The sequence below is a fragment of the Buteo buteo genome, chromosome 7, assembly GCF_964188355.1.
Source record: "Buteo buteo chromosome 7, bButBut1.hap1.1, whole genome shotgun sequence".
In the NCBI taxonomy this organism is placed as follows: domain Eukaryota; kingdom Metazoa; phylum Chordata; class Aves; order Accipitriformes; family Accipitridae; genus Buteo; species Buteo buteo.
Window position 1 is genome coordinate 31,125,843 of NC_134177.1, and position 19,680 is coordinate 31,145,522.

The following is a 19,680-nucleotide window of genomic DNA, read 5'->3' on the forward strand; positions in this document are numbered from 1 at the left end:
CTGAAGATCTGATGGTTTAAGTATGAGTTGTGTTTTTTTTTTTTCCTTCCTTCCTGTCACCCACCCCACTGCTGAAGATTAGGACATTCGGAAGAGGAATGTATGCCTATAGGGTTGGAAGAGTGGATCAAAGATTTCACAGATTTTAGAACCTGATAATAAAATGTTGCTCTGCCATCTTATCTATGCAAATATTTATCTAGGCTTTCTCCTGTTAGAGAATCATTTGCTGTTTCACTTCACCTATTTATTCATCCAGGTAGAAGGTTTTCACAGTGGAGTCCCTCTTGTACTTCCAAGTGTGTGCCGAGTAAATTTATGAACAGCCTTATCAATGTATAATTATGAAATTAGCCTTTGAGTCACTTTCATCTCTTTTCTAATTTTCTGCTTTTGTTACTGGAATATGCCACAAGAGGTATTAGGCATTTGCTTTGATTTTCTGCTTCCCTGTGTGTCTCTTATTGGCCACCGTTAGAGACGAGACACTGGGATGAATGTGTCTTTGGTCTGATGCAGCAGAACCATCCTTTCCAATCAAAGGTTGTGTTGGGATTTTTGCCCAAGATCAGCATCAAGTTACCAAGGCTTATAAATAGCAAACGTATGCTATTTTTGAATATTGGCATAATATTATTATTCTCAGTCTTCTGCAATTTTAGTAGTTTTCCAATTTATTAAAATTGAAGGTCACAGGATTGGAGAACTTATTAAATAATTATTTTAGGACTGGGCTCAAATTAATATGATGCGCCAACTTGAAATGTTATGCCTACCAGATGCTGTATAACATTCCTATTAGTTACTAATTGGCTTGAAAGTACTTAATTATCTCTTTCAAATATGGGGAACAGATATTTTTTAAATACTTCTAACTTTCCTTTTTGCACCCATTACCACCAGTTTTGCCTATGTCTCCTAGCAGTCTAGTTACTTAGTTACTCATATATCCTTTCAGAAATCCTGCTACCTGTGAACTTTTCCCTAGCGCTTGTATGGTCCCTTGTAAACTTCGGTTTTTTACTATCTTATACCCTTGTTTTACTCTGTACTTTTTTTTCTTTTTCTGTTTTCACATTATTACTGAACTAAACTTATCCATAGAATCGTGTTTGGGCATCTGATACTTCACAGAGTTCCCTGCTTTTACCAGTGTTTTTGTCTGAGAAGGAGGAAAATAATTTATTTTTCTAATATTGATCAACTTAGTTACTCACCACTGATGCATCAAAAGAGCTATGTAATGTGTACTATTAAAATATGTAACTGGTTGCAACTGTCCTGTTTTCTAATGCTGTTATTTAGCTACCAACATAATCTTGCAACAGCCATCAATTTTAGGCCAATGATTGTTTTTTCTTTTTCATAATGAGTTACGGTAGTTATCCTGCATTAAATTCAGGACCTCTGTGTTTGAATATTTTCACCTGAGCTGTTGAGATGTAGATGAAATTGAGTGTTGGTATGCCGAACCAAGTCACCATGGAGAAGAAGATCTTAATTTGTATGTGCAAGCTCTTTTACTCTACTGGAGTCTTCCTGGGGTTTTGTTCCTACTGATTTTTGCTGCTGGGTGTTTTTTTAAAATGTCACTGCAATTAACCCCTGGAAACATCTGAAAATTATTTTCCTTTCTATTTTTATTCTGACTTTTCTCATTCTTTAGCAGTATTTCTCCTTTTCTTCTACTTCTTGCATGTGGTACTGTGCTCCCACTTCTAGTTCCTGAATTTATCCCTTTTTTCTTTAGGGTAAGAGAGTCAATTAACATTTTTGTTTGTTTTGAAAAAGCCAGGGAAATTTGGAAGCTGTTGGTTTTGTACCATGGTGGTGATGTTGGCTGTAAAGCAGAGTGTTGGGTCTGAAGGGGAAGGAAAGGCAGGGAGTCAGAGCAGGTCTGAGTACTAAGTAACGTAATGCAACTGGGGTTTGAAATCATGACGCAAAGTGATGCCTTTGAAGAAGAGATGTCTCTCACCATACTTCCACTCCTGCTTCTCCTTGTGTATAGTAGTGCTCAATCTGCAGCGGTTGCATTGTCTGGGTAGAAATCTCATGCTTTGTGTTTTGTGACTTTTAGCTCTGAAAGAATATATATGTCTTCAGCAAAAGTTAACTTGCGCTTTCTTTGATCTTGAAAGTAGGTAACAAGAAATTTGCATTCATTTTAATTTTCTCTGGCCAGCTTTGTAAAGTTCAATTAAAAAACTGAAGTCTAAAATCAAAGCTCCATTTATTTGGCCACTGTTGAATTCAGAGTATACTAATACATTCCTATCATTGGAACTCTTTGGTGGAGTGATAATATCTAATAATATGCTATGGTACAAGTAAGAAATGAAGATGTGCTGAGAAGCAGATGTGGAAGTCCAATGACTCCCAAATGCTGTTTTTTGGCGTAACAGGACTGGAGAAGAACTGGCTGTACTGCCCTGGCTGTCCGTTCCTTGATCCATGTCAAAGATGCATAAAAAAAAACAAATTGCTGTCTTAATACATGCAGAAACCTACCTATCCCCTCATATAAGTACATTTTTATGTAAGTTTTGTGCTGTAGGTGTGGCTGTATTAGCCTCCAGAAAGTCTTTTGCATCCCGCCCTTCTCCTCTGTCCACAAGCTAGTGTCAGTGGTGCTGGCTCACATGATATCAAGTAGCACAAAATCCTTAGTTTCTAAACCCGGATCTGCATTGTTGTTACATCCAGTCCTCATTTATTTTGGGATGTTATCTTATCTAGTTTCCATAAGGAAAGGTGGGATTCTCTCAGACATTCTTAAGATGTGCTCCACCAGAGTAGGTTTTGGGACATCCTATTTTGACATAATTGCATCCTCCTTGCTAGGAAAAGTGGTGGTGAAAATATGGAAATTCTGGCCTTAATAATTTGGAGGCTACAGATTGTTTAGGTGTTTTAGAGACCAAATTGATGAATTCTGGTAAACCCTGAGATGGTGTAATTGTGTAGTTTACACCCTAGGTTTTCCTTCAAACCTTGACCTTAATTCCTGGCTATGCTCATCCCTCTACTCCTTCCCTCATATTTCAAATATACAAAAATAAGGCAAAACTTGTGCTCTTCCCCTGTCCAGGTCCAAGTTAATCATAGCCGCTCTTGCGTGCGTTCACCAGGACGTTGCCATCTATTTGGGTGTCCAAAGTGATGCCCTGCATCCTTGCATCTGGTATGCAGAATTAAGTATATTCATTGGCACGGAATTGAAAATGAAATGAAAATGGCTGGTAGGCCATGATACGTGGATGCTGTGCCCGCTGTTTGTTACGTAGCTGCAAGTTTGAAACTATGCATGCTCTGATTTTTGTTTCTGAATGTTTCTGACATTGTGAGCTTGTCTGCCCGCTGTGGGAATGTTTGATGAGAGCTCAATGCATGATTTTGTTAGTGCTCCTATTTTTATTTTGTTGGTGCTTTTGCATCACTAATCAAATACAAGCCTCCTATTGTTCTCCCTGCAGCTTCCTTCCAGTACATGCTTATATTTAGTTATTTTAATAATAATACCCAAGGTTTGTAATCCTGAAAGAAGCCAGAGAGATGATAAACTCCTTTTCTGATTACTAAATACATTTGATTCATATAACAGATGGCTGTTATTTGATATGCTGTTGTTATCCAAGCTGTACGGAGGGGCAGAAACTCGCTGGAGCAATGACTTGAAGGCATTAGAGGATGTCCTCACCCGGTACTCTCCATGGAATGGCAGCAGTGATGCCATTTTACCCAACAGCTTCACTTCAGTTACTAACAAATTGTTTTCAGTGTCCTCTCCCCTGCCTTGCACACATAGTACAGAGGCGTGCAGCCCTCCCAGCTGGCAGGGGAGCCCGGCGGGCTGGCCTTTCTGCGGTGGGCTCGGGCTGTTCGATGCCCAGATTTTTGCTGGCAGAAGGTGGCCGGCGGTGCCCACGCGGATTGGCTACCCCCCTGCTCCCCTCTCCCTCTCGTGGTGCGCAGCCCCAGCCAGCGCCGTCGAATCTCGAAACAGCCCGATTTACATCCATTCATGAATCCGTGACGTCAGCATGCTTCTGTGCTTCTTTGCAGCAGGCTGCAGGATTGTGTGGGTGGAATTTCCTTTTATTTTGCAACACTTCCTTTTTTTTTTTTTGCCTTCCATCTTTTTAAAACAAGAAAATGGAGCATCACATAGGAAATCTTAATCCTTGTAAGTATTCAGATGGAAATGTCCTTTTTTGAAGCGTGCATGTTTGTGTGTGTGTGTGTTTAATGGTCAGTGTTACCCTTTCGCCATTTATTTCAGAAGGACAGATGGATGTTGCATTTGTGATGTGAAAGGGCTGAAAAAATGATGCTGAGAGAAGGGAAGAGGAAATGTGAAACCTTAATTTATCCATCACTGCATATAAATCTGATAGCTGGCCTGTCCTTTTGCTTGTCAGTGTGCTAGACATTTTTCAGTTGCAATTTTGCACGTTATCTTCTTGTGCCCCCCTTTTAAAGGGGAAGGGAATGGCAATGGAGAATGGATATATATACAATATACAGGGAATGACATAAGAATTACTGGAGATAGTATAAAGAAGCAGAATTGTATTTTTTTGCCTTCTAGGCAATTGTAATTTTTTTTTTCCCTTGTGGGCTAATCAAACAATTCTTCTGTTGTGTTACAGTAATACCTAATTTAATTTTATTTTTGAGATGAAGAGATGTGTTTTTCTTTCTATCAGCTGGGTAGGAATTTGTTCCTTTATTATTGAAAATAGCAGTTTTAGCTGTCTCTGTTGTGCTGAACACATGATTTTTACCCCTCATTTTCCTAATAGATGAGGAAGCTGGGAGTACCATTGCAATTAACGATACTGTTCACTGGGGCAAGATTTGTCATATTCTTGCTTACCTGAAAGGGACATGATGTCATGTTTTCTCCCAATGAAATGAGTGGAGCTGCTCTTTATTTTTGTTTTGGGGGGTGGTTTAGGTACTGCAATAGCTTAATCATATCAAGCCACATGTCTCTCAAGTAAATGAAAAATTGAGTATTTTAAGTTGATCTGGAGAAAGATGACATCAGGCCCGTGTGTTTGGGTATACTGATTTTACCAATAGGCAGTCTGTTCAACAGAAGAAACTGAAGGAACATATCTTGATCGATAATATGAAAATATTTGAAATAAAACCCAAATGGATGAGTGAAATGAGATTCAGCTGGTCTGACTCACAAATATGGGCACTTTTCACAGTAACTGCTGTGTGTGTAGCCACAGACATGTTGGGATATCCTAGAATGTGGAGGTTAAGTTGTCATCGGTTTAAAAGTTTTTGTTACTATCCTTTTTGCTGTGTCCCTAAATGTATGCGGGTTTTTGTTTCTAGAGAGAGACAACCCTTTGAACCTCTGTTTCTGTAACAGACTTTGGCTGTGAAAAACAAATAAATCATGATTTTGATGTAGTAGGTTGGTTGGTTTGTTTGTTTTGCTTTAACACCAGTTTTGTTTCCTGTATTTTGGGCCTCCAGTGTGATTCTTTGATCTAGAATGGCCCTATCATTCAGATTTCTCTTTGTCCCCTGCTGCATGATAGTTAAATTTATAGCTGGCATTCATTTTGACCCCTGTGCCTGGAATTAGCAAATAACTTCTAGCACAGAATATATGGTAGGGACTCTTACCGCTTCTCAGCTATACATGAACTTGTGTTTAAAAAGGTTTGGGTTTTTTTCTGGTTACATTTTTAACCTTCCTCTTTTGTCTCCTATTGTAAAGATTTGATAAGTAGCTTATCTCCAGTGGATCAGAAAATTGAGTAATGATTTATTTGAAAATCTCTTCATAGGTAAGCCATTTCCCAATTAATAGTTATTGAAATACAGTTCTGCTCTAAGCAGTGGCAGGATAAGAAAGGTTTTATAGTATTTCCTGTTTTCTTATGACTTTTTTACAGCAAATGTGAGATGGTGACTGATTAGACTGGAGTTGTTCGTATCTGGTACCCATTCCAGGCTTTCTGCAGTCAGGATGTGTGGAGTGGATTTCAAATAGTAGGACTTCTCAAAATGGCAGAGTTTTAAAGTAAAGCTTTTATATATAAAAATAAAAGAAGTCTGACATTGACTGCATGAACAGATTTAAAATCAGTGAAGGTTCCTCTTCAGCTCTGGTCCTGGGGGCCAGAATAAGCAGGGGAAGGCGCCTGAGCCTTGCTGTGCATAGAACATTTTAGCCAAGCTCTCATCTGAGATCCTGTGTTTGGAGGAAGACAGCAGCAGACTTACTGCTTTTACAACTTTCAGTGAGTTTCTCAGCCATAACTGAATCAAAATGAGTCAATTGAGGCAAATGTTACCTCTGCATCCTCAGAAGAGGCTGAAGCTTTCAGGAGTTTGGCACTTCAGCAAGCCCTGGCCAGCTTATGGGACTTTTTTTTTTATCTTTCCTTGGCAAATATGCCCCGTGTAGGGGCTTAGGCTTTTGTAGGCTGCTCTTTTTGTGAAATTACAGCAAATCACTCTCATGTCTTGGGCAGGAGGGGAGTAAATATTTCACCTGAACTACACACTACTTTGGATTGAATAGCAAGTTGGCAGCTGCGGCAGAAATACTGAGGTGGGCCGGGAGCAGAAACACTGTGTGTACTTACTCCCACCCCTATAAATACTCAACATGCATTTTGACCTCTGTCCTTTCCCTGTTTACAGCTTCAACCGAGAAGTTGCTCGTTGGAGTGGGTTCAAAGGCATTAGCAACAGTTGGGTGTAGGCCAGGGTGAAGAATAGATTTTTCTGCATAAAGTACATGGGTTTTATAATCCTCCAGTGAACCTGTAATTGTTTGTGCTGTTTCTTCTGGAGCAGTCACTAGCTCAGCATGAGAGGTGCTGTGAGGGAAGGAAGGAGAAAGACCTGGTGGGGTGTGGGTGGAGGCTGGACTTTTTCCAGCATAGTGGGCTTGAGGAATGGAGGTCTCTCTGTGTGAACATTTTCTTCATTCCTAGGATGTTTGTCTTTTCCTGTCCCCAGCCCATTACTCTGTTACCTTCTGGAGGACACCAAAATCAGTAATGCAGCTGCACAGCTGCGACTTTTCTGCTGAAACACAGAAAATCTAACTTCACCATCCTTATGCACCTGAGGAGATTCTCAAATGTTTGTTTATCGACTCTAGCCAAAAAGTGATCTAGTAGGAATGAACCAAGGGCCTGAGTGCTCCTTTGGAAGGTCTCTGCAGGGTTTTAGATGGCACGTGTCCTGTCAGGCCTCTGGAGGCTTTTCTACGGTTCTTCAGTCCGTGACTGTGTGTTGTGTGTGCTGTCTTGATCGCGTTACCATCACGTAAAGCTCTAGTGGCCTAAGAATAGGATCACACCTCTGGGATGTTGCTCTAACCCCTTACGCTGTGTCTGTAATACAGGCTTAATAGAGGCTCCTGAGCAAGTCATTGTGCTTGCTCTTTGCTCCTATATGGTGCTTGCTAAATACAAGTTAGTACTACTGTCATTACTCATCTGAGAGATCTGCCTGGATTTCAAGTGTCCTCTTCCACTTCCCCTTCCCATCCAGTGCACACTTTCTGGTACTTAGTGTAGCATTGAGAGGACAGAGCATTGCCTCTGGCCTCTATATGTACCCCAGTAGTCTTTGTACTTTCATGAGTAGTTGTTCAGCTACTTTGATACTGGGTATGAAGCATGGAACCTATTAGTGCTGAGAAGTTTGTGTGTATAGTTTTTACATGCCAAATGTGCTTTGCAAATATTGAGTAATTGGTATCTACTACAAAAATACGAACAAGCGTGTGAGTGAATTTACCGGAGAGCAGTCTGATGCCTCACACAAATTAAGGTGAGAGTTTGATTCATTCACTGGATTCCTGAAAATAGCACTTTGATATTGATCTTAGTCCTCAAAGATATTTCAGACATTAATTAATCTTAACTCTACTCCTTGGAGGAAAATACGATGTTTCAGTTCTGTAAGTGGGGGATATTACAAGATACTGTTCATTGGTAGTATTGGAACATTTTAATGGCTTCATGTGGCAATGTCAAAGAGGCTGTAAGGCATCTGTGAACTTAACTTTGAGATTTTCCTGGGTTTTGTGGTTGTAAAATATTTGAATTTAAATCCTTTAGTCTGTTATTGTTACTTAGTAATATAGCATGGATCTTTAGTGAGGTAAGAAAAAAGTGCAGAATTCTGAAGGAGTAGAGGAGAGCCTGAAGTCTGTGACCAGGTTTTAAAAGTTGTTTCATACTATGAAGACAACTGGAAAGATGAAAGAGAAGAGTGTAACTTAAGGTCATTTCTAGATTTTTGTCTAAGACAGATTCCAATAGTAATTCAATAGTGTAAAAGGCTAATCAGCGTTGAGTCTGTCTTTTATACCAGCTGAATGTTTTACAATAGTATTGATGAGCCTGTGATGGAGGGTATCAGTGGCCAATTAGATGTCAGAACACTGTATATGAAACTTCTGGTGTTTAACATATGCACATAGCTCAAGACATGCAAACAACCAGAGTGAGGGAAAACAGAAGTAGCAAATGGGCATACAAAGTTAAAACTGATTTTTGTGAAGTGAAATTCTTGTAATGGTATGGTACAAGATGGTTTGTTACTGCCATCCCTACCCCCCCCAAAGGCAGGTGGCTGATAGATTATCCTTTCTTCAAAAACTGAGGACCTCAATTCAGAAACACAGGGAAGGGCTGCTTTGCAACAGAAACGCGTAGTACCAAAATCCTGCAGTGAATATAAGAATCATTATGCAACATCACTTATTTCCTATGGCATCAGATTATGCAATTTCTGAGCAGAAGAATGCAAAGCCCTGGAAGAACACAGTAGCATTTTAGCAGATCCAAAAATACCTTATACAGGATAGAGGAAGCATTTATGTATGTAGTGCTGAAAATATGCAGTTATGTAAGCTGCTTATTTCACAAACTGTGCTTTGCAAAGTTGGCTAGCAGGTGAAACAGGAATCAATCTTGCTTTCATTGAAATCAGCTGAAGAGGTCTCCCTGAATACAGGGGAGGGTGGATTGGCTCTTTGTCTGCCTTGCTCACAAAGATGATTTTTTTTTCTTTGTTCCTTGTGCCAAAAAAAGAAGTGGATGCTTGATTTCTTTTTCCAAATCAGGCACTCCTCCACCCCCTACAGATTTGTGACCTTATGTTGAAGGAGTTCCTAGTTAAATATTTGTCTAGTGTTTGTGGAGGTAGAAATTCATTCCTATGCTGAAAGCCAGTGCAGATCCACAAATTTCATGTGGGGATAAGAGTCAACACTGTTCTTTTAGGGTGAAGTAATGCCTTGGGAATCTATTAAATTTCTCTGGAGCAGTCAAAAGCATGTCAGAAAAGGGGATCTGGATGATAAAATCTGTTGGGATTTTGGCAACAATACTTACCAGAGACTCTTAAAGAAACTAAACAGCTATAAAATGACAGGGACACCCATCTTGTAGACAAATGATTGGTTAAATGATATGAAATAAGAGTAGGCATAAATAGACAGTAATGTTGAAACATTTTTCTCTAAAAGGAGTTGTTATACGACTCTGCTTTGGAGATTGCACTGCTCATACTCTTTCTACCTTTTCTTCCCTTATCCAGACCATTTAGGAATATTCTGAAGCAAGAGCATTTAGGCTGTGAGACTACAGAAGTAAGGTATTCAGGATAATAAACATGTAAGCCAATTGCAGAGAGTACCGAAAGGCTTTTGTGAGCTTGGATGATAAAATACCAGTCAAATTTAGTGTTGTGAAGATTAAATTGTATCTAATCATCCTGTATATAGGAATTAGGCTCTGACCTAGCTTATATTGCTCAAGAATGAGATCTTAAGGTTGTAAGAGACCCATGGAAGTTAGCTCAGCATCCTGAAGCATGCTTAGACACTGGATAGCATTAGAGGAATAGTTAGGAAAGAACAAAGAACAAAAATGATGATTATGCCTTTGTACATTTCTGTGGTGTGCCCACATGGGGCATTCTCTCTATGGTCTTACTCCCCCAGCTCTAAGGTGATATAGGAGAAATGCAAAAGATATAGAGACGTGATCAAAGATACAGAGCAGCTTTCTTACGGTGAATGAGAAGTTAGAGGGGGAATTTTGAGACTTGAAAAAAGGTGTTGGAGTGGAGGATGACGTAGTTCATAAAATCATAGCTGGCATTAAGAAGATAAATAGGGTTCAGGTGTCACTGAAACAGTGTACAACTGGTTGTTTGAAGAAAGGAATTAGATGAGAGATGCAAAGTGAAGAATAGTTGGTGTTACCTTGTGCAACATACAGTTAGCTACAAATACTCCTTGTGACAGATTAGTGGTTGCCAAAGTGTTATGGTTAAAAAAAAAACTTTGACGCATTTGCACAGGAAAAATACTTTGTGGGCTATAGAATAGAAAAATACCACTGTGTGCTGCTGATGGAGAAAGTCAGTGAGCTGCAGATCATGGGGAACTGGGTGGCATTGCACTGGCGAGGTTTCGCTGCCTGCAGATCCTTGGAGACAGGAAATGGGGATAGATGAACCTGTCATTCTGGTGTGGTATGGTTTCTTCTTATGCCGTAGTCTAGGTGGCACTTATTTCTACTCTGACAGGCTTAGTTGGAATATATAAGGTGCATAGTAAACCTCTAGCTGGCTCTATGCATGGAGCTTGAATTCAGCCATTGTGAATATTTCTTGGCTGGTATACCATACTATTTTTGTCATTGTCAGAAAGGGTTCAGACCAAAAAGCTAAACGGAGTTCTCTTTCTTACGGATACAGCGACAGACAAAAGTATATAACAACTGCAAAATCACTTTTGCCAAAAATGACATGTCCCTGTTTTAGAATAGACTGAATATATTGAATAAAGGCTAACTTAAATCAGCAGACACATGAGTTCAAGCTTCTGTTGTGATAGTATGGACATAGCTACGTACAACATAGTTACATGTCTGTGGTCTCGTGCTTAATGCCCATGGCTGTGTTAAAACATTCTCTTATTGCTACCACATAGCTCAGGTGATGATTTATGCAAAAGTTAGTGTTTTAAAGTTGAAGTGGCATCCAAATATTTACTGGAGAAAGGAATTAAAAGTATATATTCCAGTATATACTACTGCAGGAGGTACAGAAGTAGTGTAGTATTTATCTGACAGCCAGGAAGAACAGGGTAAAGCACAAAACCGCCAGTGTTACACCGCTTCAGTTTTCCTAGATGAATCTGCTGTTTTCTTGTAGAGTAAGTTAGGGTACATGCATAAATGTGTTCAGAGCTGTTGCAGTGACAGTCAGAAAATCTCAGGTGGATCAGAGGAAGAATTTTCAACTGTTTTATCAGGAATTAATTATGTTTTGGCAATGTCATAATTGTAATATTTAAAAATAAGTCTGGATTGTGGCTGCGCATTCATGCAGGTGTAAGATGGGATGTATGTTGTGATATGGAAGAAACATGCTTCCTGGAAGGAGCAGTGTATCTTGAGAAAGAGATTGATTGCTTAAAAAACCCCAAGCTTTTGCCTTGGGCTATTCCATAGTTAGATTTGCCCATAACATGGGATAGACTGCACTGAGTTAATATGGGCTAGCTTAATAGCATAGTTTCTTTTTGAAAACCTAACTAAATAGAGGTGTGGTGGTTTTTGGGTGTTTTTTTTTTGGTTGGTTGGGTTTTTTTTTTCCCCTGGAGAAGTGAAAGGCAGGCAGAGCAATTCTGGGTGAAGCTTCAGGATATGTTTGTTTGCAGTTCCTTTCTCTGAATAATGTGACTTAAAAAAACCCCAACAAACCAACCCAAAACAAAACCGATGAAAACAGAGAGGTTGCATTTTGATGATGTATAACTCATTCTCTGTTAACAGTTTGTGTTCAAAACAACTATGCAAAACACAAACATATATTCCAAGTAATGTAAAACCATAAAAGTGCAGCATAAAAGGAGTATCTGATCCACTCATACAGCATTTTCCTCACCAGGAGACCAGGAAAAAAAAAGCTTTGTTGGAATCCTGTGTAATAAAATCATGTGATTTCAAACCCCAAAGGTCAGAAGTGGCAGCCAAAACTCTGGTACTTGCCGACTCGGCAACTCTCAGTACTTTCTTGTGCTGAAGTTGTACAGTGTGGAAGGTCAAGAGATGGGAGAGGACTGTGTATCAACCTGTTGTAAAAATTCTATGTAGAAACTGAGATATAATCACAAGGGGCAAGAGAACTCAAATATGCGAGATATGTGTAGCAAGATAACTATGCTTTCTTTATAAGCATGCTTTTTGTGTTGTTGTTACATTCTAGAACATTTTAAAGTATTGTCCCAAGCCAGGAGTATTCCACTAGTCTTGAGATGATACACATATAAATTGCAGTCGTGTTATCAGTGCAGAAAGGTGTAGTTACCTTGCCGTACCTAATGTACCCAGAAGGAAATCACAATGAGTACCAGGAGAAAGCAAGGGAACTCAAGGGCTTGAATGTAAGTAGTGATATGGATGGGAATCTCTTCTGTCCTTGATATTTGCCATGTATCAGCCTGCTAGTTTCTGCCAGCTGCTCTTTTTCAGCCCTTAAACACACATCAGACAGTTGCTTTTATTTCCTTTGTATATTGGAAGTGCAAGCACAGAATATGCTTGACTGGGTAATATAGGAAATAGTGCTTCAAGGAAACTAACTTAATATTACTAGACATTTGTGCTGTTAGGAAACTGAGTGGCGACTGCTTTGTACTTAGGCAACCTTTACAGCATACTAACATTTTGTTTGTGTGCAGTATCTGGAATTGTGATTTGCTACTCTATTTTTAGCACAGTTCTTTAAAGGAGAAACTTCCATTATGGTCCATGCAAGGCATTTGTTTAACTCTACCATGTCTTCAAACCTGACCATTGCTTTGACACTCTCATAAATATTGGGCTTGTACAGGCAGCCGCGTGCTTTGGTTGCTCTGTGTGTGTGTGTGAGAACGCTTACTAGACGGATGTTTCCAGGAGCAGGCACAGTATTGGGCAATGTGAGAGCATGCCTTGTGATAACTGATTCGCCTTCTCTGGTGCTGATTTGGGTGAACTGTCACTTTTCTAATAGTTTTAAACTGCAATTCGGGCTGACATGTGCAGTCTCACTCTTCCTGGAAGAGGTGCATTTTGTGATCCTTTTGTCTGGGCATGGTGGGATTTTGCCTGGAAAAATGCTTTGCCTGGGAATGGAATAATTTACAAGAAGTTGTGGTCATACAAAATTACACTGAGACTCAAGTTTCCTTATAGATGTAAAATAAATTTGTTAGCTGCGGAGTGTATGAACTCATCAAAATAGTTCAAATCAGAGGGTCTCTCTTAAAGTCTGCTTTTGCAGCAGCACTTTGTGAAATCTGAATATCTTAAATATACACACGATCCTCCTACACACACAGAGCTTTCAGCTTTTGACTTGCTTCTGCTGTAGCAGTCTTCATCACTAAGATAGAAACAGAACACTGCTTGACTATGCTCTTCACTGTAAAAGTTAAGGAGGCACATATAGATTGTAAACCCCCAAATGGCAAACAGCCTATATATAATGAAACTTCAAACTTTCAAGAAAATGTTTTTCCTTGAATGAAACTAAGATTTCTTTTAATGGGAAGAGTTCAACATGAAGAATCTCAGCCATATCTTTGGTACTTTGACCAAAAGAATAGGGGAGGCATGATGATAAAGCTTGAAAAATGCTCTTCATCCCTTGTTTGAAGAGATGGCAAGGTCAAAGACAACCTAATTTGTCTGTGTTAAATTAAATTTTGCTAAAGCAAGAGGTTGCACATTGCAGAATTTACTATAATATAAGAGAATTAAAAAAATTCATTCCCCCAACAAGTCAGCATTGATGCATTGTGGCAGAAACTGCCTTCTACCCCCCACCAATATATCTTGACCCCTTTACTTCAAGTTGGCTTGATACAAAATTGTTTTGAAATAAATGCTGCCGTCTCATGCTCTCAAAACAATGAGTTCACTACACCTCTGAAAAATCAGGCTGCTTATGTAAGTACCTAAATAAGGCTGTATCGTGCCAGTTTGAAAATTATTTAGTAACTTTTGCATGCCTCCTCTCCCCATGAAGCAGATACAGCAGCATATAAGATGGTAGGGCACTGTGCTTAAAAGCATTTTTAATTTTTTAATTTGAAACATCTAAGTCTTGGAGAAGGCAGTTTGATCTGGTAAGACAGGCCTGATGTCCTTGAATCTGGGGGTTTGTTCTTGGCTGGGTTATTGTAGCCATGGCTGAGCTGTGTTGTGGTAGCCCTGCTGCAGGTAGGAGGGAGGTTAAACCTGCTAACTTCCAGAGGTCCTTTGCAGCCAATATGCCTGTGATTCTGTGATCAGCCTACTATACAGAACAGAAAATGCATGCGGCTTGCCTGAACTTCATCTTTTTATTGAGATCAAAAAAGAAGGGATTCTCTGTGTACACTTGCACTGTCTGCTGCGTTGAGCCCCAATCATGGTGGGAGGCTGCAGGTGTCTCGAAGGCAAATAATATCTGAGTAGAAGTGAACTGAGGGTCAGGGCCATCTAGGAGCTATTAGCAGCATAATGTATATATGTTGTGGTGCTTCAGCAGCAGGATGGAAGAGAGTGGCTTAACTTGCCAGGCAATACTGAGAAACGCATGGGGAGGGGAGTCACTTATTATACTGATAATCCATGTAGAAACTAGGAAAATATGAAATATGCATGGGAAAAAGCTGTGTTAAATCTACACAATCAAGCATTCCAAAGTCAGAAAACTACACAGAAAGGTAAAAGCAAAATCCTAAACTATGTTAGTGTACTCTGGGAGTCATGTAACAGCAAAACAATTTTATCCTCCAAGTCTGATTTATCCTTAATGCGCTTCCCATTGTTTAAATTTGTGATATTTTGGGACACTGTTACCTCAGATTCTTGTTTTGGCTATTACTCTAGGGTTTCTTGCAGGGGAAACTGACCGATGTTTTATTTACATTGCTTAATATGCTGTGTTAATGAAAAGCAGATTCCTCTGTAGGAACACTGGTCATATTTTGCTTTTGTTTAAAGAATCACTTGTGTGTCTCAGACTTTTGGAAATGAGCAGGGTCAGCAGTGGACCAGGACAAGTACCCAGCTGTGCTGAATTGGAGGTGTTTTGGTATTTTTCTGAAATTCTGTTCAGTTTTGAAACTTTTGCCTTTTCTTCTTTATATCTTCAATGAAATCTGTGATCATATAACAATTACTAGGGCTAGTAACCATACTACTGCAGTCACCCTACAGCTTCCCATGCTGCGGAATCAGTCATTGTAAGGCTGATCACAGGTAGGTCAGGAATAACCAATGCTTGAGCTTCCCGTACAAGTCTTAATTCAGCTTCTTTACTAGTATGGACTTGGCTGCAATTTTTGCCTTACTTGCTATTTTGCTTTCTTTTAAAGAACAAAGTTTACAACCTAAATAATGTTCTTCTAATAAAGCTTTTATGCATATGCCATGTGATCAGGCAGAAGTACAGGAAGGTAAAACAGGTTCCTGGCTGTTCCCATTTGCTGCTTCTGCTGTTGGAGAAGGGCTGAAGCCCAGGGCATGAGCTTTTCCTACACCAGGCTGAAGGTCTTATCTCTCTTCTCTGTAATGACCTCATCTTGAGAAGTTCTGGGACTGAGCTGTTCCCTTTTGATTGGCTGTGTGCTACCTGGCCACCTCTTTCTTCCTTTCAGTGTCTGTTTGTAGAGCCTGGGACTTTGCACCCGGTGTAACTGATCCTACTTTTTAACAAAATAGTTTCTGTTAATGACATTCCACCACCACCACCCTGACCCCCCCAAGTTCATATGAAATTTAAAATTTCACTTTGTTCTGTGTTGCAGGCTGAATGCGCTTAATTACTTCTGGCACAAAGTTAGAGACTCTTGTTTCAGAAGTGGTTCTACCCCAGAAAAGTGCTTCGGCAGTGGGCAGCTATCGCAGTGCGACCCCTGGCTGTCGGCCTGGCTCTGTAGGAAGATGACACTACGCCGGATTGTGGGAAAAAATGTCTTTCAGTAGAGCATGTAGCAAGAGGGGGGACTTTTAAAAACGATCACCAGATCTGAATTTATATGCCGACTACCAGGAACTTCATGCAGGAGGAAGGCAGAGCAGTGGGAGGAGATGCTCTTTGTGGAAGGAGGGGGATCAGAGCGGAGGGTATACAGTTCCTGTGAAGCTCTATAAGTTGTTTATGAGGGTGACATGTACGCAGTTAGAGAATGTAACATATCTTGCTACCTTGAACTTGAAAGGATCAAACTAAAGGACCAGGATGGTCACAACTAGGTGGGGCTCTGAGGGAGCAGCTACAAACCATCCCTTGGTGGACTCAAGGTACCTGGTATTGCTGTGCTTTGTTTCTCTAATGACTTGTCTCAAGGGTTTGCAAGGAATCCTGATCTTGTGGGCTGTGCCAGACCCAGAAACAGTGACTGGACTCAAACCATACCTGAGCTGGGCAACACCTGGGGAGGGTCAGCTTCAGTCTGATAAATGCTATAGTAACCATGAAGAAACACTTCTTTGCTGCAAAGAATCTTTCACGGTTTTGACCTTTAGGCTTTTATTTAAAATTTGTGGTGTTCGTTTACTGGGCAATTCCTGCAGTAGGTTACTGAGAGTACTGTGTGAGTGGAGTTTCTGTTGGAATAATTTATTTGCTTCTTCTAGGGCAGTAATTATTTACTAAGTATCAGCAGTTGTCTGGAATGTCTAGTTAATTATCAGCTTGCCTCTGTGAAAGTGTATGTAGTGAAAATACTTAAATAAAAATTTGAAAGTTCTTTTTCCTCTCATTTCAGGTACTGGGTCCATGTGTCACATCTGAATTCTATTGTACTAATTCTCTAAGTACCAACTCAGACCGTCTCCTTGATGCACACTCACGGCATCATGGCCAGTACTCAGGAGCGCCTGAGCTTGTCTTCCTCTCCAAACTCGATCAGCAAAGCTTTCTGTGAAGATAAAGACTTTAGTAGGTTACATGATGAACATGCACCTGCTGGAAACCACCCGTCCCCTGAGCTCATAGAGGATGTGCGTGAGAAGGGCTTGTTGCAGGCAGACCTCATCGAAAACATGAGCAGCCCAGTCACTGCAGCAGTGCTGACCAGCATCAGCGAGGACTCTAGGGACCAATTTGAGAACAGCGTGCTGCAGCTGCGAGAGCAGGATGAGTCTGAAACAGCCATTCCTCAGGGCAACAGGAACGCTATGGATGGAGAGACCAACAGTGGAGCGGATGATGTTAAAGTCCAGTTCAACAGATCAGGCAGTGGGAGCGGTGGGTTTCTTGAGGGACTTTTCGGTTGTCTGAGGCCTGTGTGGAATATCATAGGCAAGGCATACTCCACAGACTACAAACTGCAACAGCAAGGTAAGTAGGGAACCAAACCTTCATTGCTTCTGGGGGAATGTGTGAAGATGAGGAAAGCAACCCAGGGCTTTTTCCTAGCTTTCCATGTGACTGTTTTTGTCTCATGCAGCCCTGTTATGGGTTTGCAAAGAGAAATCCTGCACTGTACAGCCAACAGCTATCGTTTGTAGCAAAGGCAGCTCGTGATGGAGTCAAAAACAATTGCCTGTTCTGACCCATGCCTTGGACCGTTGTGACAAGGTCTGACTCTGAACCGAGTATTTGTGTAAGTGAGGATCAGAAAGAGTTGTGTTCAAGACAGGGATTGTACCAACTACTTAATTTCTGCAGTTTTTTTCATGCCAGATGAAAAACATAGGGATAGGTATTTTCATCAGGCCAGATAAAAAACATTGACATAGGTATTTCTACTCCTGTATGTGTATGTGAAGGCTGTCTTCAGTTGACCCACTAGCAGAAGTATTGCTTCTCTATGGGCATGTGAAGGCTGTCTTCAGTTGACCCACTAGCAGAAGTATTGCTTCTCTATGGGCATATTACATGAACTTTTATGTCTTTTTTTGTTCAGGAGTAATTTTACTCTTTAAAATATCATTCAGTACTTACCTTTCCACAAATATGTCCTTTAATGTTTATACTTTTTTCATTTAGATGTATAAATATATAAGTGTGTGTGTGAGTATAAATACATAGATAGATATATATATAATAAATATGTAGTTTGGGAATAAGTAATGCCTCAGTCAGTCATGTACACCTATCTTTAGGGGTTACTGAAAGCTGAAGAGCAGAGTATGCTCTGCCTTTGGTGTCTAATTTCTCCCCTAGCACAGGGGAAGGGAAGTGACAGATGGGAAAAGAACAATCTGTCATTAGAATTAAGGAGCTGAAATGGTTGAGGCTTATCGAAAATGGGAACAGCCTGGCCATGTACTATACTGTGGGGTAGAAGTCTCCTGTATTGCTGTGGTCATGACTCAGTATTAATCAAATGGTTTTCTGGCATAAACAAATTATAAGATATGTGGTCAGAAAACCCATCCGAGTGGTTCATATCTAAACCCCAGGGTTGGATTGGGGAAAAGTTCCTAATATGAGGGAACAGAGCTGTTAATAACATGTTGGGTGAATCTGCCTTGAAATAAACTTACACCTTCTTCCTAGAGTCAGTCATTTCCAGTTCATAACTCTGAGCAGGAAAATCCACCTCTGCATTGCAGAATGGCAGGTGCCTCCTAAGTAGCAGCCTCTTGTCTATCAGACCTGTGGGCTCAGCAAGAGTTTACTTGTTTTTGAAATCCTTTGGCAAAGTTGGTTCTAAGTTTTGTCTGCATGTTTGTCGTGGTTTAACCCCAGCCAGCAACTAAGCACCATGCAGCCGCTCGCTCACTCCCCCCCCCCCCCCTGCAGTGGGATGGGGAAGAAAATCGGAAAAAGAAGTAAAACTCATGGGTTGAGATAAGAACAGTTTAATAGAACAAAAAAGAAGAAACTAATAAGGATAATGATAACACTAATAAAATTACAACAGTAGTAATAAAAGGATTGGAATGTACAAATGATGCGCAGGGCAATTGCTCACCACCTGCCGATCAACACCCAGCCAGTCCCCGAGCGGTGATTCCCCACCCCCCCAGTTCCTACACTAGATGGGACGTCCCATGGTATGGAATACACCGTTGGCCAGTTTGGGTCAGGTGCCCTGGCTGTGTCCTGTGCCAACTCCTTGTGCCCCTCCAGCTTTCTCACTGGCTGGGCATGAGAAGCTGAAAAATCCTTGACTTTAGTCTAAACACTACTTAGCAACAACTGAAAACATCAGTGTTATCAACATTCTTTGCATACTGAACTCAAAACATAGCACCATACCTGCTACTAGGAAGACAGTTAACTCTTTCCCAGCTGAAACCAGGACAATGTTGTAAACTCAGTATGTCACACATGGTTGAGTCTATAAATAAAAAAGGTGACTGAAAATTCCTTGGGGAATTAACACTATTGGGGAGATTGCCCAATATGTGGAGTTGGATGCGGCAAGTTTTGGGAAGAGACTGTGTCTGGCTGGGGAGCCTCCCTTTTGAAGGAAAATGAGCTTCAGAGCAGTCGGATAACATTCAAAGAAGGAATAGTGTCAGTATGTCCGTGTTACGCTTCTTTGGTTTGGATGCTCAATGTTTTTAAGTGAAGCCGAAACTTTCCAAGGAAAGGACATAGATGCAGAATTACATCGGCTGCTTCCAGCAAATCTGTGACTATCCCGTACAAGTGCTATCTCACCAAATCAGACTC

At 40.5% G+C, this 19,680-nt stretch overlaps 1 protein-coding gene across 3 annotated transcripts in view; it reads left to right on the plus strand.

The window, feature by feature from the left end:
- Positions 1-19,680, plus strand: part of MAP3K13 (mitogen-activated protein kinase kinase kinase 13) — an 80,944-nt gene that overhangs the window by 38,099 nt on the left and 23,165 nt on the right. For all 3 annotated transcript variants that reach the window (XM_075032185.1, XM_075032183.1, XM_075032186.1), the window contains exon 4: positions 16,817-17,391. In XM_075032185.1, the coding sequence (XP_074888286.1) occupies positions 16,890-17,391 (502 nt within the window). In that variant the 5' untranslated portion in view covers positions 16,817-16,889. The remainder of the gene's footprint in view (positions 1-16,816; positions 17,392-19,680) is intronic.